The following is a 23,043-nucleotide window of genomic DNA, read 5'->3' as shown; positions in this document are numbered from 1 at the left end:
AAGTCAACATACATAGTTACACTGCGGTTTTGTATATGCCTGCATACACATTCTGCTGAAGAAGGACTTCCTCCAGCACCTAATGCAGGGTTAGTGGGGACGGTACGCCCTGAAGTTCTTCTGTGCCCCTAACTATCAGGCGTTGTTCTCAGTCTTCCTTGCAGGATGAGACTGCTAGCAGTTTTCTAAGCTCTCCTTTGAAGACTTAACACTTTTCACCCCCAGGTAAGCTCCAATAACTATTTTTATTCTATATGTGCATGACATTCAGCTCCTTCTCTTGATGTGTGCTTATGGTCGATTGGGCTCTGGATTCCTGAGGCAGATTTCCATTCCTCTCAACCAGGGATGGAGTCATTTACCCCATGAAGATTAGAAGTTTTCAGATCTCTTCATGAAGGGCTGTGCCCCTGTGTCAATTTACTGTGGGTGAGACTACCCAAACCTTTCAAGCTCCTAGGTTAATCCTCTATAAATCCTCAGCATGCCAGGTTTCTTTCTCTCCTAAAGAGATGACCAGACACTACATGCCTCGTCTGGCACAACCCATGGTCTGCAGTCTTGGAGCAATCAGAATAGATTGGTAGAAAGCCTTTTACTTGCTGACTCTGGATAGAGGGAAGCTGCTTCTTCACATTTCAGCTGAATAGTTCTACAGCTACCATTTTATTTGAGCGTGTCAAGAAACATGGTGATTCTTCCCAGTGATAGGAAAGCTGCCAGATTTCTCATTTTGAGTTAATAATATTGATGTTAGAGGTCTTACTAGTCCCTCTTCTGAATGGGGTCATGAGCTCCTACCCTTTAGGTTGCATATTTCCGCATGGCTGTTATGGCCCTATGTGCAGAACAGTTTCAGTCCTAGTGAGCTAGAACCGCTATTTAAATGAGATAATACTGGCTGGTAGTCTACTGTCTGGCCTCTCCTCCAAGGATCAGTCAGAGACTAGCTCCAATGAACTGCACAGCGCAGTATTTGAGATGATAAAGGCTGAATTTCTGAAGGAGATGGCAGACAGTTTGGTCTCGATACCAACGTTAGTATTCTTGCCTCCTTGGCCATTGTATTGACTCTACAGAAATCTCATGCTGTTTCTATATAGGGCCTGTTTATTAGGGGAATATCAAGGTGCCTGAGGACTTTGATTGTTTTGTTTTAACATCAGAGGAGGCCTTTAGATATACCTGAAAGTCCACACATGACCTGGTTAACTCAATTAGCAATATTGATTAACGTGTGAGAGAGAGATTAGAGACTCTGTCCTGTGCCACAATTACATTGTGAGCAGGACTTGCCAAGGACTCAGAAGAACCAGTAATGCAGGATAATTGTTTTCCTACTTAACATTTCCTCCTCACACCAATGAAGTGATTAAATTTGTACTTCACTCATTCCCTCCTGGATGTTTTCTCTTTGACAAGGGAAAGTGTTCGACTTGGCTTCTCTCAATAAATCAAGCTCTTCTTTTCATTGGCTGTGTTCTCCCTTAACTAAGAGAATGTTAAAATAATCCTGTCATTCCATTTGCACAGAACCAAGTCCTGCAGATGATTATGACTCTCTAAGAAATAGTAAAATACTGAAAGCTGCAGCAAATTTCACATAAAGATCAACAAGCTGGCAGTAAAGCTGAAGAGTTATAGGGAATCCATCTTTGTTATCTCACTTGTAGTAATCAGACAGAATGCAAACTGCGATATTACCTTCACCAAAGAGCGACCTCATTCCTGTTATCTTCAGATCAGAGAAGATGTGACTACATCCTTTTGTGTGAGGTAAAATTGTGTAGTGGCTTCCTTAGAAGACCCATATTTACATGAATAAAAATTCAATGAGGAGATACTGCTTGAAAATATTTTAGTATAAACATGCAAACAGACAAGTCGTTCAAATATGAGTCTCATTGTCTTTGAGAATGGATGTCTACAGGAATGTTCATTTCCCTCTTCACATTCAGTTCTACCTCGGAGTCTCAGAGGAGTCCTGAAGTCTTCCAGATTCTGCAGTTACTAAGACCCACTTAACACATAGAATTTTCTATGCTGTGTCTGTATGTGCACCAATGAGTACTACTTCATCAAAATCTGGGACTGAAGACTGGGTCCAATAGTGCTGAGGAAAGGAAAAGTCCCCCAGCTGGGGAGGAACAACTACCCAGGAACCAAAAGATGTTGGAGGCCAACCAACCAGAAAATTGAAAGCACCTTTAAATAAAGGACCAGAGGTTCCTGGTGGACACTAGGTTGAATATGAACACCATTACCATTCACATTCTTTCTATAAAGAAAGTGAATGATAACTTGGTCTCTATTAAAAGATGTGTCATAGCAGGTCAGGGGAGGTAATCCTTCCCCTCTGCTTAGCACTTTTCGGGCCGCACCTGGAATACTGCATCCATTTCTGGGCTCTCCACTACAAGAGATTACATTGATGTATTTGGGTTCCAACAAAGTGTCTCGAAGATGATTAAAGGACTAGAGCATCTCTGATATGAGGAAAGGCTGAGAGCATTAGCCTGTTCATCCTGGAGATGAAAAGATTCAGAAAAGATCAGCTGAGACAGAGGAAATGGGCACACAGAAAATGTGGGAGGCTGCATCTGAACTTCAGGAAAAACTTTTTGACTCTGAGGCTGAATCAGCAATGGAACAGGTTTCCCAGAGAGAAATCTTCATTGTTGTGGATGTTTAACAGCCATCTAACCTCTCCTTCATTTCCTTGCCCTTGTCACAACATTTTTCTGAGATTTAGACCTCTCTGAAAAGGCTTTAGGTTTCTAAAACTGGCTTATAGGGACCTAGGGACGCAATGCTCAATCCCCTAAGCACTGCTGGGTGATTGCCAATACTGAAGAGACATACATTTGCTAACCACTTCATTTTCATGCTAGGCCTGGCTTTGGCTGACTGCATGCCTCGAGCTGCCTGGTGATGAGCTTCTCTCCTGCCTATTATACATCTGGGTCCACTGCTTAGGAAATTCAACAGGAAAAAAAAAAAGAGCGAATAAGAAGAGCTCTACTGAGAAAACTGGCTTTGTCACTGGCAACTGGAAATTCAAGACTTTCAGTTCCCAAAGTCAGGCATCTAGTCTAGGACGCTCAGCTGCTGATGGCAGGGCCCCACAGGAAAGCAGCTGCAGCTACTTAGTGCTTCATCTCAGCTGCCAAGGGATGCTGCCTGGACAGTGCAGATGCTGCAGCTTCCCAGGAAGTGGGAGACTGAAGCTCCCTCCTCTACCTGCGGGGAGGAACCCACAGCTCTCACATTCTGGGAGATGGCCTCATCCATCTCTGCTCCTCCCAGGCTTTGCTCTTTGTTCATGGTCTTCTGAACCCTGTGCTCACAGCTTCCGAGGCCCTGTTGTCCCCTCCTTGGCCAGACCTATAACCTCTGGGATGCAGGGCTCCATGTGGCATTCATCAACCTGATTTGGATGAGTTTGAGCTCCAGGTTGAGGCCCAGACACCCAGAATTTGGGTGCTGCAGTGTCAGAGCCCTCCTCAGCAAAGCTCTTCATGCAGAAGTCAGTGCCTGGTGCTGGCTTTTACACCAATTCTCACAAATCATTTTTCTTACCTTGTCCATGTGTTAACTACTGACTTTTGTTAATGACCAGGAGAAGAACATGCTGAAATTTAACAGTTTTTAAAGCAGCTCACATGACAACACCCATTTCCTATATTCACTCTTCAGAACTACTAGTGAATCCCTCTTTCCCATGCTATCAGCACTGTACTGGCATGTTTGCCAGCCCCAGTGCTCTGGTATACGTAACACTGTGTTTTTTGGACTGTGTGAATGTGTTTAAGGTATCTTTGATGAGATGTGAGGAATGTATCAGGCACAGAGAATCTGGAATGTCTAATTATTTCTAGAGCTGTGACTGACTAGAGGGATTTTTCTGTGAACTGTAGGTAGGAAAAAACTGTGGGAGTCTTTTCTAGATAAATTATCTTTCCTTGGGTTATAGGTATGGAGATACCCGGATAAGATAAAATGTTTTCAGCAAAAGAATGGAGCATCTCTTGCTCACTGGCACTGATCTGCAGATCAGAAGTCTCGAGAGGTTATAACTTCTCTCACAGCACGCATTGGTGCACAAGGTCACAACAACAAATGCACATGCCTCTGCGTGTGTGTGCTCCTTCTGATATCTCTGAAGTTGCCTCACATTGCTCTCAGAGGAATCAGCTTAAAAATCCAGTTAGAACCCAATCTCTCACTTACTGCAGCTTTTGCCTGATCTTCCTGCTGTACTTGTAGCACTTGTGTTGTACATCCGCATTTTTGCTTTCAGGATTTTACCATCACAACTGCCAATTTCTCTTTCAACATCCTGTTCTATCTATTGTACAGCTGGGGTAGCTGCAGCACACACATACCAAGCGATCCACTCTGGGTCATACAGTGAGTCGGTGGGAAAGCCAGCAATAGAATCCATAAGTCCCGCATCCAAGTTCTCTAAGTGCCTTGACTAGTCCAGATTCCCTCCTTAACACCCTTGTCAAATTGTTTATAGGAGATGTATTCATATAGTCCGTAAGACATCAAAATTTTCTAATTATATCTAGTCATGTCAAATGACAATTATGCCCTTAGTTCAGTTTGCCAGACAATGCTTTACCAAAGAAGGCTTGCCAAAAATTTTTTGACCGAAGAAAGAGTAGGCATCTGTAGCATCTGCAGATGAGATCGTATAAAATGTCCCTGCAGCAAGAGTGCCCTGTCTCCACGGAAAGCTCCAAGGTAAGTGGATGGGGTCCGCAGCCATGCAGGAGTCTTTCTGTGTTACAGCATTCCTCTGCCTCCAGTGCTCGTTTCCAGGAGGAAGCTCAATTCCTCAGCTCGAGTTTTAAATCTGCTTTCAAGACACCTGCACATTTTCACTCTGGAATTCTGTGCCAAGTAGGAACTTGCCATTTCTGTTTTGCAGCACTGACCAGCTGCCAGGCTGTGAGCCACCCATCTGGTATCACGAGAGGTAAGAACCTGATTTATTCATGCTTTTGAGTGGGATTTCTGTATGGATGAGCGATCGCCTTTTTTACCCTGCATTCAAAGCCAGTGTGATTACAGTAGGCAGCTGGTGGGTGCTCATGGCTGGTGAGGTTTTCAAAAGGTTGTGTTTCTATCTTCCTGTCTCTGATGGCAGACCAGAAAATTCCCATTGGAATACTCTTCATTTCTGCTTAACTGACCAAACAGGGAGTGAGGCGTGCCAGCTTCACATCATTGCAGCAGTAGAACTGGAATAAGATGAACAAAGGAGGAAAAAGTGCAAAACTGTATATTTTTCATCAAAATGTTATCAACAACTCATCGAACAATACCAACCTTCTTACCATCTTTGTACATCTTTGTAAAATGTTGAAGCTCTTTCAAATATCCATTTACCAGACCAAAAGCAAAACAAAACCTTCTTAGCTAATGAACAGAGGGAATAAATTTCACTAACATAGCTAGAGAAATTTCAAGTGCAGCTGGAGAAATCTAGATATCCACATTTTTAGCGAAGCATCTGAAGAAGCACTCTTATTTTATTGAAGTTTTTAGAAGTCACCTGTTCCTGGATTTTTTCAGTATTTATTTGGGAGCTTTGTCCAGCTATGGCAATTCCAATTTCAGTGCATGAATTTTGTTTCATACAAGTCAGAACTTTGAAGATGAGACTATTTGGGTATTGTACTCATGAATGACAAATGTCTAAACAAATTGAATTACAGCAGAGTGTTAAAAGGTCATAGATCCTGCCCTTTTCTTTCTGCTGGCAACTTCAGTAGCAAAATTCATTAATTTCCACTGCCTTCCTATTACAATTATAGTTAATAAGTAAATGCCCCATAGGTTCAATGTTTTTCAAGACTGTAGGTCTTTTATACTACATGTTTATAGAAGTGTTTCTTTGTCTTTAAACAAAATGCTTCACCTTTATTTCAACTGCTGGTAATGATGTCTTAAAATAAAACTTGCTCAGCAACTTCACTCATCTTACAGACATGATGTTCTTAAAGCCCCAAGCCTGCAATTGTTAAAGGTGATCAGATACAGCTCTTCTAGACGTCTGAACACATAGACTTCATCAGTTATGAGCTCTTGTTTCCTAAGTCAACCTAAGTCAATCAAATCTTCCATTAGGACACGTTAGATACTCCATATAGTACAGGCTGAAGAAAAACAAAGTCACAGTCAGTCTCCCAGTCTGACAGAATATATCTAAATGATCTGTGCCACATTACTTCTCCCCATTAGAATATTCTGCTAAGGTGCCTTCAGTGAAGAGCAGCCATGGCTTCTTCAGATGCTGAGATGGCTGTCTTTGGAGAGGCAGCTCCCTACCTCCGAAAGTCAGAGAAGGAAAGAATCGAGGCCCAGAACAAGCCTTTTGATGCCAAGTCATCTGTCTTTGTGGCCCATCCAAAGGAATCCTTTGTGAAAGGGACAATCCAAAGCAGGGAAACAGGGAAGGTCACTGTCAAGACTGAAGCTGGAGAGGTGAGAAAAAAGCAAGCTTCAGATCAGCATTTAATCATCACTCTGAGCTTTTAGCTGACATAGGCAGATCTTTCACTTCCTTTACAGACTCTGACCGTGAAGGAAGATCAGGTCTTCTCCATGAACCCTCCCAAGTACGATAAAATTGAGGACATGGCCATGATGACCCACCTCCACGAACCCGCTGTGCTGTACAACCTCAAAGAGCGTTATGCAGCCTGGATGATCTACGTAAGTACCAGCAGCTCTCTTCCTTGGCTGGTAGCTGGGGAGGACTGCTGTGCCAGGCTGAGTGGAAGCCATCGTGCCGTGTCCCTTCCTCGCAGACCTACTCGGGCCTCTTCTGTGTCACTGTCAACCCCTACAAGTGGCTGCCGGTGTACAACCCGGAGGTGGTGTTGGCCTACCGAGGCAAAAAGCGCCAGGAGGCCCCTCCACACATCTTCTCCATCTCTGACAACGCCTATCAGTTCATGCTGACTGGTGAGTGCCTGATCTCCTTCAAAGCAGTCTGAACTGAAGAGCCCCATTGCTCTTACTGGAGTATGTGAAAAGCCAGTGAAAACATCATGGAGCTGTGTGACAGAAATTGATCAAGTTAAGGAGGAACTGATTTCAAGCAAATGGTACCAGAAGCATGCACAGCACTGTGTATTATTTCTAGCATATCATACCAAATGCTACAGTCTCTCAATGCAGAAATAACAGTGGACTCATAACTTACTTTTTTGCAATGACTGAATTCAGCACATTATTATTCCATACGGAGTTTTACTTTGAACAGAGGTAGGCAGCTTGATCAGACTCGTGTGTATGAGAAGTATGAGAATGTATGTGAAGGGCAAGAAGATACACAGTTTGTGTGAGGACCATGTGCCTCTTACAGTTGTATGTGTCCACTTGAGTTTATACTTGCCACTTGGGATATGGAAGGAAACCTATTATTTACTTCAGGGAATTAATGCTTGGATTTTCTGACGAAGCTCCAACTTACACTTTCAGTCAGCTCACTGCTACACAGAACAACAGCTAACACTGGACTTCCTAGGGTTTTCACTGTCTTCTGTCCCTGCAGTTCCTGCAGATTTCCATTCGTATTTGTCTCCTAGATTTTGTGTTTCTTGTTATTCATGAGCAGTAGGAAAAGCTTTTTTATCTCTGTCTTTTCACAGACCGCGAGAATCAGTCGATCCTGATCACGTAAGTACGCTCCCGCTCGGGTCCCTGCGGGGCTGCCCTGTGCAAGGGGACCTTCTCCCTGACCTCACGCTCTCTGCTTCTCTGTTTGGCTCGACAGCGGAGAATCCGGTGCAGGGAAGACTGTGAACACGAAACGTGTCATCCAGTACTTTGCAACAATTGCAGCTAGTGGGGAGAAGAAGAAAGAGGAGCAGTCTGGAAAAATGCAGGTACATTAAGAGATACTGGCTTGAATCAATGTTTATTCTGTTCTAGCATGAATTTTAGAAAATAATAATTATCCAGTAATAATTGTTATCCTGTAGGGAACGCTTGAGGATCAAATCATCAGTGCCAACCCTCTGCTGGAGGCCTTTGGAAATGCCAAGACTGTGAGGAATGACAACTCCTCACGCTTTGTACGTCGCTACTGCCCTTACAGTAATGATGGGGCGAGTGATATTCTTAAATAAGGAGTTGTCCGAAGAAGCCATCCAGGCTGAAATGCTCCTCTGTTTCCTCAACAGGGTAAATTCATCAGAATCCATTTTGGGGCCACAGGCAAACTGGCTTCTGCTGACATTGAAACTTGTAAGAGACCCTCCCGGCCTGTTCAAATTCCTTCCCAAATTCCCATCGCCATGTACCATCTTGTACCTGACTCTTTTCTCCTTCCTTGACAGATCTGCTGGAAAAGTCCAGAGTTACTTTCCAGCTCAAGGCAGAAAGAAGCTACCACATTTTTTATCAGGTCACCTCCAACAAGAAGCCAGAGCTAATTGGTAGGAGACATCACTGAGCTTTTTGGAGGCAGATTTCAGAGCAATAGTTGATAACTTTACGAAAAGAATGAAATGTAATCTGTGAACATCCATTTGTTTTCAGAAATGCTCCTTATTACCACCAACCCGTATGACTACCCTTTTGTGAGTCAAGGTGAGATCACTGTCCCCAGCATTGATGACAAGGAGGAGCTGATGGCTACAGATGTGAGTAGTGCATAAAACAGGTCAATTGTTACACGTCATGCATCATATTCAGACAAATATTTCACTATACTGAATCTATTACCAGAGTGCCATTGACATCCTGGGCTTCACTGCTGATGAAAAGACTGCCATCTACAAGCTGACAGGGGCTGTCATGCATTATGGGAACTTGAAGTTTAAGCAGAAACAGCGAGAGGAGCAGGCAGAGCCAGATGGCACAGAAGGTATTGTTAAACTCAGTAGCTAATGGTCCTTTGAGCCACTCTGTGTCTTAGCCAAAGTTGGGCTTTAAAATCCCAAGGAAAACAGTAAGTCAGAAGCAGTCCCTTCTCCACCCATTGTATCAGTTTCTCTGATGTAAAATCTCTGGATTTGTCTATCGTATCCCAAATTAACAATTTAAACTGTCCTGTGTACACTGCCAGGAAGCCAGGAGCTGTGGATGTCTTTTCTGAAATGTTATTGCTCATACTTTTGTTGGACATAGCTTATAACCCTTGTGGAACAGTGAAGTGGTTCAGCCCTAACAAAATGGGTGGTCACGTTCCTTTTCTCCCTCACCTGTCAGATGCTCAGGGAACTCTGTTGTGAAAGGTGCATTTGTTTCCACTCTGTTGGGGTAGGATCTTGAAACCATGTCTCCAAATTTCTCAGTGATGGCTCCTTCTTGCCAAAGGACTGGGCAGAAGGTGGGAAGTACCGCAGTCGCATCTGAGAAAGGACAGAATCCAATGAGTTTCACTCCTGAGACATGTGCATACCACAAAACTGTTCAGCTTTCAGTTTTGTAAAATTTTAACAAAGCATCATTACATTTTGCATGCCTCAATGAAGAACTTCAAACATAAGTTCTTTCAAAAAGCTCAACACACATAATGGTTTTGATGTCACTGAGACTCTTTCTGCAGTGCTTGGAGAAGACTTCAAGATACAAAATGTTAGTAATGCTGAATTCTTCTTTTCCATCTCGCTTTGCCATTTAGTGGCTGACAAGGCTGCCTACCTGATGGGCCTGAATTCAGCTGATATGCTCAAGGCACTGTGCTACCCTCGAGTCAAAGTTGGGAATGAGTATGTGACCAAAGGTCAAACTGTGCAGCAGGTTAGAAACACAGTCACCTGAAACCATGCTTTGAATTAAGACCTCTTTGATTCTTCTCTGCTGCGTATGGTAAATGCAAACATCTGCCTTTGCTTTAGGTGCACAATGCTGTAGGTGCTCTGGCAAAGGCTGTCTATGAGAGGATGTTCCTGTGGATGGTTGTTCGCATCAACCAGCAGCTGGACACCAAGCAGCCCAGGCAGTACTTCATTGGTGTCCTGGACATCGCTGGCTTTGAGATCTTTGATGTGAGTAACAAAGATTTGTAAGAGCTGCTTGGAAGTCACAACTGGGTGTTATGACAACTTTAACATCCATATTATCATCACATAATTTATTGTAATTGTTTTGGAACTTGATGAACTTTAAGCTACTAGCTTAGCTTACTAGCTACTCTAGCTACTCTTTGAGTGTATGGTCCTATTTGCCTTTTTTTTTCTTCCTATAAAGTAGATTTGACCCTTGAAAGGATTTTTTCATGACTATAGGCTCATTATCAAGAGGTAAAAACTCAAAAGAGCAGAATGGTTCGAACAGAAAAATTCTTTCGTTTAAATGATCAAAGACAGCATAAGAGATACAGATCATGATACAAATAACCTTTTTTCTATAGCGTGGCCTCAGATGAGGAATGAAGTATATTCTACCTTCTCAGATTTATCAAGGATTAAAATATTGCTACAAACAACGATTTTTAAGCATTTCTCAATTTTGCTACATAGACTTAAAGCTGAATTAAGAAATACGCAGGCACAACGAAACCAATACTGCCGCTTTCTGTATTTTTAAAGGATGAGGTTTTGCAGTTACTATTGCATCTTGCAAATATGAATCTTTATCATTTTACTCCCAGTTCAACAGCTTTGAGCAGCTGTGCATCAACTTCACCAATGAGAAACTGCAACAGTTTTTCAACCACCACATGTTTGTGCTGGAACAAGAGGAGTACAAGAAGGAAGGCATTGAATGGACATTCATTGACTTTGGGATGGACCTGGCTGCCTGCATTGAGCTCATTGAGAAGGTATGAGCATAGGAATTTTACAATTACTAGAGCTCAGTTTTCAAAGGAATCTTCCATGTTCATAAGCAAATATTTAGATTTCGTTGTTCAAAAATATATTGCTGTTTAGTTTATTTCATCTGCAGGTGAGACATTAGAGCTGTGTCACACAGCTTTATGGCAGCAGGTTTGCACTGATCTCTTCTGAAGTGCTAAAAGGTTGTTAAATTCTCAATCAAAATGTTTTCTCAAAACAGCTAGAATAAGTTCCCAGTTGAGCTTCCACCTCACCTCTCAGCTCTGACAGACTTGTGCTCCCACAGCAATACAGCTGTATCTTTGTAAAATAAACTCAGAGATGGAGATGCATAATTGATAGCAAGCAGTTGCACTTACATGTACATCCTTTGACTTAGAATAAGAAAGCAATCACATTAGATACAGGATGCAGTGTTCAGTGGCTGACAGGATGATAAGAAATTAGAATCACAGAATTTCAGAGTGCAAAGGATCTGTGAGGTCACTTAATCTAACCCCCTTGGTCACATAAGGGTCAACTAGAACAGGTTTCTGAGGACCACAAAGCTCTGTTTTGAATATCTCAAGTGATAAACTTGGATAACGATAACCTGTTTCAACAATTGACCATCCTCTTATTTTGTGTGTGTTCCACCTTGTCAGGTCACTGGGAAGCATAAGTGCCCTGAAAACTGAATTGCTGATTTTCTCTCCCATGTATTTTTCCCAGCCCATGGGCATCTTCTCCATCCTGGAAGAGGAGTGCATGTTCCCCAAGGCAACTGACACTTCTTTCAAGAACAAGCTTTATGACCAGCATCTGGGCAAGTCCAGCAACTTCCAGAAGCCCAAGCCTACCAAAGGAAAGGTTGAGGCCCACTTCTCCCTCATACACTATGCTGGAACAGTGGACTACAACATCACTGGTTGGCTTGAGAAGAACAAGGACCCCCTGAACGAAACTGTCATTGGGTTGTACCAGAAATCTTCACTGAAAACTTTGGCCTTACTGTTTGCCAACTATGGGGGAGCAGAAGCAGGTCAGCTCTTTGAAACATGTATTTTCACCAGTTTACAAAGTAGAAAAAGTATCATAAAAGGTAAAAACAAAAATATGAAATCTCTTATATTTATTTCTCCATTCTGCAGACGCTAGTGGTGGAGGCAAGAAAGGTGGCAAGAAGAAGGGTTCTTCTTTCCAGACTGTCTCAGCTCTTTTCCGGGTACAATACAGAGTTCAATATTTTTTTCTAAGATGAGGAGGAAATTCACTACTTAAAATAGTTTTTCCCCTTCCCCCCCCACCCTCTTGCTTGTGATAAAAAAGAAGCCCTGAAGTTCTTGGGCCATGCTTTGATAGGAGTAAACCCACTGTAACTTAATTCTGCTCTTCCACTGAATGCACAAATTTTCTTTTCATCCACTTTTCACAAGACAGTGTCTTCAGATGGAACAACATTATACAGGAAACTTTTAAGAAACATCTAAAATATGCATATTTCCTTCAAGTGCCCTCCTCTAGCTTCAGAAACTTTGATTGCCCTGTAACAATATTCTTTCTGCCTGCTGGTTTCCTTCAGTCATATATCTAATATTTTTTTCATGATTAATGGATCAGCCTCTTAAGGTTGAAATACCATCACACCTTGGGATGTGGATTTTTAAGATGTTGTATACTTGACCGTTATTTTCTCATAACCAACTCTTGCTGCCTGTCAGCACCATACATATCTAAACTCTCCTCGAGGCTATTTATTATATTCATCCTTCATTTAGTGTTCCCTTCTTAATATAAATTAGTTCCTTCTACAGAAAGGTGTTGAGACTGCTTTTTTGGAAACATGCCCTGGAGGTACCTGCCTCCCTCCACTAATTATACACAATAATCATTTACAAAAACTTACTCAGATATTAGTTACAAACCAACAGTGCAATTCATCTCACCTCATTCTCATCTCACAAGTGAAAGATGCAACCTAGACATATAATACTCAGCTTGTTGTTTTTGTTCTATGTAGTGTGATCCACTTTAAATGCATACTGTAGTATGCTTCAAACTGGCTCACAGAGCTATCTGTATATCTCTCCTGGTACGCATAATGGAAGATGGGTATCATTTTTACTGAACGCATTCCACTAGATTCAGAGAAATGTCACAAAATTGTATGTATTGTATGAGAGTACAGTATCTCCTACAGACAAAACAGACAAATTTTCTACATTAAGTGAATAATCATATATGGAAACTCAGAAAAACTGGTGCAGGTGGTGTCAGCTCAGGATTCTGCAAGCTAATGTTTGTTTGATAATGTTATCTCATTACAGAGGGCTTGATGCTTACAGTGAGATTCTATTTGCTAATATAAACTTTTGTTGATGATTCTCCCAGGAGAACTTAAACAAGCTGATGACCAATCTGAGAAGCACCCACCCCCATTTTGTACGCTGTATTATCCCAAATGAAACAAAAACGCCTGGTAAGAGACTCACTCACAGACAACCTTCAGTATCTCTTCTCTGCTGTACTACACTCTCATACAGCACTCATTTGTACTCTGAATTGCTAGGTGCCATGGAGCATGAGCTGGTTCTGCACCAGCTGAGGTGTAACGGCGTGCTGGAAGGGATCAGAATTTGCAGGAAAGGATTCCCCAACAGAGTCCTGTATGCAGATTTTAAACAGAGGTCAGACTGCATTCAATTCCTGGATTTTGTCCATCTTGAGCTTACAAAATTTAAACCTCACCTCTGGTGACAAAAGCATTCTCTTAGCATTTACATCTAGCAGTGGAGTTATGTTGTCTTTCTTGCAGGTAACTGATCACAACAACAGACCTGTTTATATTACCATTTTGTCCCCCAGATATAAAGTACTAAATGCAAGCGCTATTCCAGAGGGACAGTTCATTGACAGCAAGAAGGCTTGTGAGAAACTTCTTGGATCGATTGATATAGATCACACTCAGTATAAATTTGGTCACACCAAGGTACCAGAAGTGTTTGTTTAAAGTACTGTGTGCTTTTTGTTTTGTAAAGCTTGAGGGTGATACTGAGATTCTTCAGATAGCATGGGAAATAATCAAACAATAAGTTTAAAACACATAAACTAAATACTAATTGACTCAATACTTTGAAATTCATTGATGGAGAATGATTCTAATTAAGGGTTCCTAATTGAAGACAAAGTTGTAGAATAGAAGAATCAAGAATTAATAAGAACAATGGAATAAGATAGTTTTTCATGTACTGTAATATCACTATAATAGCCAGACCAGCATGACTGAAGATATTAAAGAGGAATTCACATGGTAACTACACATATTCTTTGTGTTTTTGCTCTTTCTCTTAACTTCTGTGATATCTGCCATGGAGAAACTGGTTACTTGGCTACAGTGACCAATGAGCACATACACTGCACTTATTTTCGTTTTACGATCTAAGGTGTTCTTCAAAGCTGGGCTGGTTGGCCTTCTGGAGGAGATGAGGGATGAGAAACTGGCACAACTCATCACTCGCACACAGGCCAGGTGCAGGGGTTTCCTGATGAGAGTGGAGTACCAGAAAATGGTGGAGAGGAGGTAGACATTTCTTTAAATTAGGTTTACTGGGTTTTATATACATTGTGTCATCCAAGTCTAAACTGCCAATATTTATTTGACTTATCTTTCAGAGAGTCCATCTTCTGCATCCAGTACAACATTCGTGCATTCATGAATGTCAAGCACTGGCCCTGGATGAAGCTGTTCTTCAAGATCAAGCCCCTGCTGAAGAGTGCAGAGTCTGAGAAGGAGATGGCAAACATGAAACAAGAGTTTGAGAAGACCAAGGAAGAGCTTGCAAAGTCTGAGGCAAAGAGAAAGGAGCTGGAGGAGAAAATGGTGAAGCTGGTGCAGGAGAAAAATGACCTGCAGCTCCAAGTACAGGCTGTGAGTTTATCATTCACTTATCACAGAGAAAATAAGTTTGCATGTTCAGATTTTTCTTCATCAAACAGAAGGTCAGATTACAGAAGACCACAAGTCAGAAATTTGGAGATTTATCGATCATTTGTGTGCAGGCTGTGAGTAATACCAGTGTGACTGATTCTAACTGACTGTGAACTTAAGGCTGACTACATTTTCAAAACACACATTGGAATTACAATTTAATGTAATTAAGTTGTACTTCACTAAGTGCTACAGTGAAAAACAGAACTAGCTATGGTAAGAACTGTCAGAAGGCTACAGTCATGGCATTTCAAGACCGCATGGATACCAGAGGTTGAGACATTTCACAAAATCATAGAACAGCACATCCTGAGTAAGAAGGAACCCAAGAATGATTTGGTCCAACTCCCAGGTTAACACAGGATTTCCTCAAATTCAAACCAAGTTTCTGAGAGCATCAACAAAACAATTCTTGAATACTGACAGGTTCAGTTCCATGACCTGGGGAGCCTGCTCCAGAGCCCAACCGCCCTAGTGGTGAAGAACCTTTTCCTAATATCCAATCTCCTGATGCAGCTTCATGCTGTTTCATCAGGGACTACTGCTGGTCACCAGTTCTGTGGTTTTGGCTGAGACCATTAGCACTTACATTCAGTTGAACTGCATCAGAGCAATTAAGAAATTTTACTTTTAGTATTATATTTTTGTTCTTCTATTTATGTTTTCCAACCTCTCCAAAACAGAGAATGTCTATCCTTATAAATACATGACTTTAGGGAATACAAAAGACGGCATTTCTTCTTTCTGTATCCCAATTAAACAAGATAATTTCTTCCTTTCCAATGTAGGTGGAGTTCATCTCACCCTCTAAAAGTACTCAGAAGCACTAGATAAAATTACACGGTACATCTATGAGGTTTTAATCCTGTGATTTATTTAATCCTGTGCAGGCGCTCACTGCTGCCTCATGGCCAGCTTCTCGCCCACCAGGACCCCAAGTCCTTCTGCGCAGGGCTGCTCTCAAGCACATCTTCCCCCAGTCTGTATCAATACCTGGCATTGCCCCCACCCAATGGCAGCACCCTGCACCTGGCCTTACTGAACCCCATTGGGTTCCCATGGGCCCACTTCTCCAGCCTGTCCAGGTCCCTCTGGATGGCTTCCCTTCCCTCCAGTGTATCAATGGCACTGCTCAGTTTGGTGTCATCTGCAAATGCATAGTCCAAATGACTCAATTTCTGACAGCTACTGGATGTGACAAGAGTATTGCAGACAAAAAGCTGAAACTGATGGATGCTGAGTGTTTTTTGAGAAGTGGTGAAAGTCTAAAGCAGAAACAGTTGCTCTAAAAAGCCAGTAGGGTAAAAAGGAGAAATAAAAAATAGTATGAACGTGAGCGTCACTTTGGTATTTGTATGTATGTCTTGGCATATGATTATCACTCAGCATTTGTAAATGCTTGTAATTAGAAGAGAGATTCATATAATTAAACCCACATTTACACACTCTGTTAATTATTACGGGTTAAGATACATATACACATGTATATGTGTTTTAATACTCAGCTCTTCCTGTAGATAAGAAAAGGTTTTGTTTGGCATTAACTTTCAAAACCAGATGTATTAAAAGGAACAATTTAAAATAAATTAAAAATTGTCTCTATTTCTCCTGGAATATAAAACATTTAACTAAAAAATTGCTAGTAAGGAATCTAAATTTATGAAGCTGAAAGTCACACTATTCGCCCAAAGGGCATATCTGAAAAAAATGCATTTCCCCTCAGGAAGCTGATGCATTGGCTGATGCTGAAGAAAGATGTGACCAGCTCATCAAAACCAAAATCCAGCTGGAAGCCAAAGTAAAGGAGGTGACAGAACGAGCTGAGGATGAGGAGGAAATTAATGCTGAGTTGACAGCCAAGAAGAGGAAACTGGAGGATGAATGCTCAGAGCTGAAGAAAGATATAGATGACCTGGAGTTAACGTTGGCCAAGGTTGAGAAGGAAAAGCATGCCACTGAGAACAAGGTATGAGGCAGAAGTTGTCACTCTGGAAAGAATTCTGCTTTGATACACAGTATGAAATTGTAAACAACATTTTTTATATACATTTACTTTCCACTTGTCAAAGGTGAAAAACCTCACAGAGGAGATGGCAGCCCTGGATGAGACCATTGTGAAGCTGACAAAAGAGAAGAAAGCCCTCCAAGAGGCCCATCAGCAGACACTGGATGACCTGCAGGCTGAAGAGGACAAAGTCAATACGCTGACCAAAGCTAAAACCAAGCTGGAGCAGCAAGTGGACGATGTAAGCAAAATGCATATAGCCATTACAGGACAGTTGTGGAGATAAATATGGCTGGCAGAGCACTGATGATCCCATTCCGTTTAGCTGGAAGGGTCCCTGGAGCAAGAGAAGAAGCTGCGCATGGACCTTGAGAGAGCAAAGAGGAAACTTGAAGGAGACCTGAAGTTGGCCCATGATAGCATAATGGATTTGGAAAATGATAAGCAGCAGCTGGATGAGAAACTGAAGAAGTAAGTGAGGTTGTGGGACACCTGAGTGCTGGGGAGTTGGGAGTTTTGTTCAGGCACTAACATCATTTGCTTTGTGCAAAAGGAAAGACTTTGAAATCAGCCAAATCCAGAGCAAAATTGAGGATGAACAACTTCTGGGCATGCAGTTACAGAAGAAAATTAAAGAGTTGCAGGCAAGTCTCTGGTTCTTTTCCTCTATCACACAGACTGAGGTCAGGTGTGAAGGGTTGAAGAATATGGGTGTGAAGGGTTCCTGATGCTCCCCAGGCCCGTATTGAGGAACTGGAGGAGGAAATCGAGGCAGAGCGAACCTCTCGGGCCAAAGCAGAGAAGCACCGAGCTGACCTCTCCAGGGAGCTGGAGGAGATCAGTGAGCGCCTGGAGGAAGCAGGAGGGGCTACGGCAGCTCAGATTGAGATGAACAAGAAGCGTGAGGCAGAATTTCAGAAGATGCGCCGTGACCTGGAAGAGGCCACGCTGCAGCACGAAGCCACGGCTGCCGCCCTGCGGAAGAAGCATGCGGACAGCACAGCGGAGCTTGGGGAGCAGATCGACAACCTGCAACGAGTCAAGCAGAAGCTGGAGAAGGAGAAGAGTGAGCTGAAGATGGAGATTGATGACTTGGCCAGCAACATGGAGTCTGTCTCCAAAGCCAAGGTACAGGATACTTTTATTAGCACTTTCTCAACAGTATATTTATGTTCAATCTTACCTTGCTTCAACATTGTCAGCTGTATTTTCTCAGAATAGAACAGATAAAACCCTAATTAATGCACATTGTCGCTAAATATGTAAACTGTATCTTCTGGCCACTTTTTCCTTCTGTAAATAAAATGGAGCCTGGTATTCACTCTGTTTTCTTATGTATGTTTGATAACTAGGCAAACCTGGAGAAGATGTGCCGCACTTTGGAAGACCAACTGAGTGAATTTAAAACAAAGGACGAGCAGAATCTGCGCATGATCAGTGATCTCAGTGCTCAAAGAGCTCGCCTGCAAACAGAATCTGGTTAGACACCTCATCTCTAGCTTGGAAATAATATATTAACCTTAAGGGCATAATTTAATTTAAGATTGGCTGCTGAAATATTTTCTGACTAAAAACATTTTCCAGGTGAATACGCACGCCAGGCGGAGGAAAAAGATGGTTTAATTTCTCAGCTGTCCAGAGGGAAACAGGCCTTTACGCAACAGATTGAAGAACTAAAGCGGCAACTAGAAGAAGAGATAAAGGTGAAGACCATTCATGGTTTCCATGCAAATCCAACAGTTCAAAAAGTGATCTACTTAAGAGTACTTAATAAATGACTAGAACATGTAGTCTAGGCCCTGTCAGTGCAGACTCCCAGGTTTCTATAGAGTACTGAGATTTGGCTTCATTTTTTTCATGCTGTGCATAAATCACTGTTTATCTTGGGAGAAAATACAGTGTTCAGGTGATAGTAAGAGGAGATTTCCCAGAATACCATAATTCCTTATTGCAATAATTTAATTCCTAGGCCAAGAACGCCCTCGCCCACAGCTTGCAATCTGCCCGCCACGACTGTGACTTGCTCCGGGAACAATACGAGGAGGAGCAGGAAGCCAAGGGTGAGCTGCAGCGTGCCCTGTCCAAGGCCAACAGCGAAGTGGCCCAGTGGAGAACCAAATATGAGACGGACGCTATTCAGCGCACAGAGGAGCTGGAGGAGGCCAAGTATGTGGAGGGGAAGGCTGGTAGAAAGTAGTGGAAATTTGAAGAAATCTCTGACATACTGAAGGGCAAAAGACAAATAGCAGTTTGGAGAGGAGTGATAAGAAGGGAAATTTGTGCTGTTGAGATGGTGGTTTCAAAAGGACAAATAGGCAACGTGATAGAATGCAAGACAAAGGCAGTGTATGATGTATGCAGTGAGATGAGGAATTGAGGAATTTCTAGACTTGAGGAAAGGAAAAGGGAATAAAGTTTGGGAGACGCTCTGCATTAGGTGCATCTGGGGAGAACACTGTGAAGTGCCTAAGTACGGTAGTGAAAAAGACAGAAAAATCTCCACTTTGCTCCCAAAGTCTGAGCTGTGCTTACAACCTTCCAGGAAGAAGCTGGCACAGCGCCTGCAGGAGGCAGAGGAACACGTTGAAGCCGTGAATGCCAAATGTGCTTCCCTGGAAAAGACAAAGCAGAGGCTGCAGAATGAGGTGGAGGACCTGATGATCGACGTGGAGCGAGCAAATGCTGCCTGCGCAGCTCTGGACAAGAAGCAGAAGAACTTTGACAAGGTATTCTGGGCTCCAGGCCTGTGTTTTCTGAGCAGAACGTGATTGTCGCATCCGAACTCACGATCTGTTTTTCCTCAGATCCTGGCGGAGTGGAAGCAGAAGTACGAGGAAACGCAGGCTGAGCTGGAGGCCTCCCAGAAGGAGTCTCGCTCCCTCAGCACAGAGCTGTTCAAGATGAAGAATGCTTATGAGGAGTCCCTGGACCACCTGGAAACGCTGAAGCGTGAGAACAAGAACTTGCAGCGTAAGTCGCTCAGCCTTTCCTGCTGGCAGGGCTTTCTCAGAAGCTCTCCTGCCCACCTCTCCACCTGGATCTGTGCCTGCAGTGATGGGAGCAGACCTGTTATGCTGGGGTCACAGGGCCTTTCCCTCTATGCTCTATACCTGACCATGTGAATGTTCATTCTTCTCTACAGAGGAGATTTCTGACCTCACGGAGCAGATTGCAGAGGGAGGAAAGGCGATTCATGAGCTGGAGAAAGTCAAGAAGCAGATTGAGCAGGAGAAGTCTGAAATCCAGGCTGCCTTGGAGGAAGCTGAGGTACATGCTCATAATAACCGGCATCCACACTAAAAATATCAGCAGGGAGGAAATCTGACGAAGAAAGGCATGGTTGTCCTCTGTTCTGGCTACAGGGCATACCTACCTCAGATTTCCTGAGATATTCCGTATTCAGCTAGAAAGTAAGAAGTCGTTTTACTTACATGGATAAATGATGACAATTATTTGTCCAGGCCTCCCTGGAACATGAAGAGGGGAAGATCCTGCGTCTCCAACTGGAGCTCAACCAGGTCAAGTCTGAGATTGACAGGAAGATAGCAGAGAAAGATGAGGAAATTGACCAGCTGAAGAGAAACCACCTCAGAATTGTGGAGTCCTTGCAGAGCAGCCTGGATGCTGAGATCAGGAGCAGGAATGAAGCCCTGCGGCTGAAGAAGAAGATGGAGGGAGACCTGAATGAAATGGAGATCCAGCTGAGCCATGCCAACCGTGTTGCTGCAGAGGCACAAAAGAACCTGAGAAACACGCAGACAGTCTTGAAGGTCTGTTCAGCAAAATACACATAAGGGAATGTTTTCCCTGACATTTTAGTCACCTTGGGTTTGCTGTGCCCCTTGTCGTTTCTCTCGTCTCTTCTACAGGATACCCAGATACACTTGGACGATGCTCTCAGGACTCAGGAGGACCTGAAGGAGCAGGTGGCCATGGTGGAGCGCAGAGCAAACCTGCTGCAGGCTGAGATTGAGGAGCTACGGGCAGCCCTGGAGCAGACGGAGCGCTCGAGGAAAGTGGCTGAGCAGGAGCTTCTGGATGCAAGTGAGCGTGTGCAGCTCCTCCATACCCAGGTGAGGCCTTGATGCTCCAACTAGTTGTGTAGACACTGTTATAGTGGCAGGAAATAGTGGTGCCAACAATGAGAACATGGTCACAGTCCATCAGCTTAGCCCACCACTGAAATTGTGTAAACAGCCATTTCACAAAGAATTCCACATTTAAAATGCAAAGGTTGAAGAGTAAAGAATTGGTTTAGACTGTAGCTGGTGTATTCCAGGTCTCAGAGTACAAGTCTTGCAATCTCTATTTGTACAGAACACCAGCTTGATCAACACCAAGAAGAAACTAGAAACAGACATTGCCCAAATCCAGAGCGAAATGGAGGATACCATCCAGGAAGCCCGCAATGCTGAAGAGAAGGCCAAGAAGGCCATCACCGATGTGAGTCGTGGCTCTTTCACTGCTGACAGCCGACACATTTCTCCCAAGAAGTCTCTGACTCCAAACTGGCTTTGCTGCTTTGCCTCTCCAGGCGGCCATGATGGCAGAAGAGCTGAAGAAGGAGCAGGACACCAGTGCCCACCTGGAGAGGATGAAGAAGAACCTGGACCAGACGGTGAAGGACCTGCAGCTCCGTCTGGATGAGGCAGAGCAGCTGGCCCTGAAGGGAGGCAAGAAGCAAATCCAGAAGCTGGAGGCCAGGGTGCGTAGGGCTGGTATTCGTGCAAGTGTGTGCAATGCCAGGTCAGAGATAGCAGGGAAGCTCCAAATATTGGCTTTTCATTGCAGGTGCGGGAGCTGGAAGGGGAGGTTGATGCTGAACAGAAGCGCAGCGCTGAAGCTGTGAAGGGTGTGCGCAAGTACGAGAGGAGGGTGAAGGAGCTGACCTACCAGGTAAGGCTGATGGCATCTTTGTGTTGACATAGCATTCTATAGGAAGCCACTGCATTTCTCTATGAAGTCCAAGAGGAAATGTCATTTTGTCGTGTGGGGAAAATAAATTCTTTCCTGTTTACTGTCTGCTTTAGTCTGAGGAAGACCGTAAGAATATTCTTAGACTCCAGGATCTGGTGGACAAACTGCAGATGAAGGTGAAATCCTACAAGAGGCAATCTGAGGAGGCTGTAAGTATCACTCTGAGTAGTGCTAAGAGTGCTCTTCACGGAAAAGAATATGAAAGATATGGGAAGTTTTATTTGTCAATTGTGGTGGGCTTCAAGTTCTTTGACACATTTATTGATCCACTTTGCCTTTCAGGACAAAAGTAGTGAGATGATAAAAAGGAAACAGGCCAAATGCACTTAAATTGTTCTGGAGTATATAATGGAAATTTTCAATTTCTAAAATGCATTTCTTAGCAATAATATAAAGTGCACAATATATTACGAATTTTTCAAAAGAAAATGTTTTTGATCTACTGAGTTTTAAATAAGCGTCTTAAGATAAATGCTCGTGATCCTTTGAAATTCAAAGAACTTGGTAATCATTTGGAAAGACAGGAGCTGGGCTCTTCACGACCAACTCCCTCTCCCTGTACAGGAGGAGCTGTCCAACGTCAACCTCTCCAAGTTCCGCAAGATCCAGCACGAGCTGGAGGAAGCCGAGGAGCGGGCTGACATTGCAGAGTCACAGGTCAACAAGCTCCGAGCAAAGAGCCGGGAGTTCCATAGGAGGATTGAAGAGGAAGAGTGAGGATGTCATGAGGCAGCAAAGCAGCCTGAGGAGTGCACAAAATGTGAACCCTCTGTCGCTTTCTTTTGCAATGCCTTTGTAACCATGTCAGTGTGTAGAGAATAAAAACCATAGATTAATATGCATAAGCACTACAAACAGTGGCTTCCTTGTTGTTGTTGTTATCTCCTTTTTGATCTTTTTCCTTTCGTTTTCCTGAATAAGCTTAGGATATTACTGATGCAGCTACATACATTGTTTTCAGTCTCCTTGCACTACTCTTGCCCTCACATATTGTTAATGCTTCTCCTACTGTCCTGTCAGCACAGCTTACGTGCCATGTGAGTGGCAAGAGAGAGCGATCCCTTCCCTTTTTCCTTCCCTGCTATGGGTTGCAATCATGGCAACCACAGATCCTAAACTCTGGTCTCTAACTAAGCTATCAGATGGCGCAGTGTATCACACCATGAAGGACAGACAGTTCCTCAGCAGAAACAATTTCCTGCAGACACCAAAATTAGTGCACTGTCATGACACTTTGATGGTGCCTCTAAACTGTGCATTTTCTCTTACTTTAGATTCTCTGAGCTGAT

The 23,043-nt window shown here is 43.2% G+C and overlaps 1 protein-coding gene across 1 annotated transcript; it reads left to right on the top strand.

Moving 5' to 3' along the window:
• Positions 1-3,420: 3,420 nt before the first annotated feature.
• LOC122168172 (myosin heavy chain, skeletal muscle, adult-like) lies at positions 3,421-22,609 on the top strand. Its single transcript, XM_042833281.1, has 39 exons — positions 3,421-4,984; positions 6,253-6,495; positions 6,583-6,726; positions 6,822-6,978; positions 7,668-7,695; positions 7,793-7,904; positions 8,001-8,093; positions 8,202-8,265; positions 8,358-8,456; positions 8,560-8,663; positions 8,749-8,887; positions 9,647-9,765; positions 9,864-10,013; positions 10,619-10,789; positions 11,517-11,826; positions 11,936-12,009; positions 13,176-13,263; positions 13,354-13,471; positions 13,650-13,773; positions 14,228-14,364; positions 14,457-14,712; positions 16,496-16,738; positions 16,842-17,018; positions 17,103-17,248; positions 17,331-17,421; positions 17,516-17,905; positions 18,130-18,256; positions 18,362-18,480; positions 18,747-18,943; positions 19,320-19,503; positions 19,582-19,747; positions 19,920-20,044; positions 20,239-20,547; positions 20,647-20,850; positions 21,095-21,220; positions 21,312-21,482; positions 21,569-21,673; positions 21,808-21,903; positions 22,319-22,609. The coding sequence occupies exons 2-39, from the start codon at positions 6,289-6,291 to the stop codon at positions 22,469-22,471; spliced, it is 5,823 nt and encodes a 1,940-aa protein (XP_042689215.1). The 5' UTR covers positions 3,421-4,984; positions 6,253-6,288; the 3' UTR covers positions 22,472-22,609.
• The last annotated feature ends 434 nt before the right edge of the window (positions 22,610-23,043 follow it).

The sequence above is a fragment of the Centrocercus urophasianus genome, unplaced genomic scaffold (genome assembly GCF_019232065.1).
Source record: "Centrocercus urophasianus isolate 14NV4802_14NV808 unplaced genomic scaffold, USGS_Curo_1.0 seq_41, whole genome shotgun sequence".
Lineage (NCBI taxonomy): Eukaryota > Metazoa > Chordata > Aves > Galliformes > Phasianidae > Centrocercus > Centrocercus urophasianus.
Note: the sequence above shows the minus strand (reverse complement) of the source record. Positions and strands in the feature narration are given on the sequence as shown.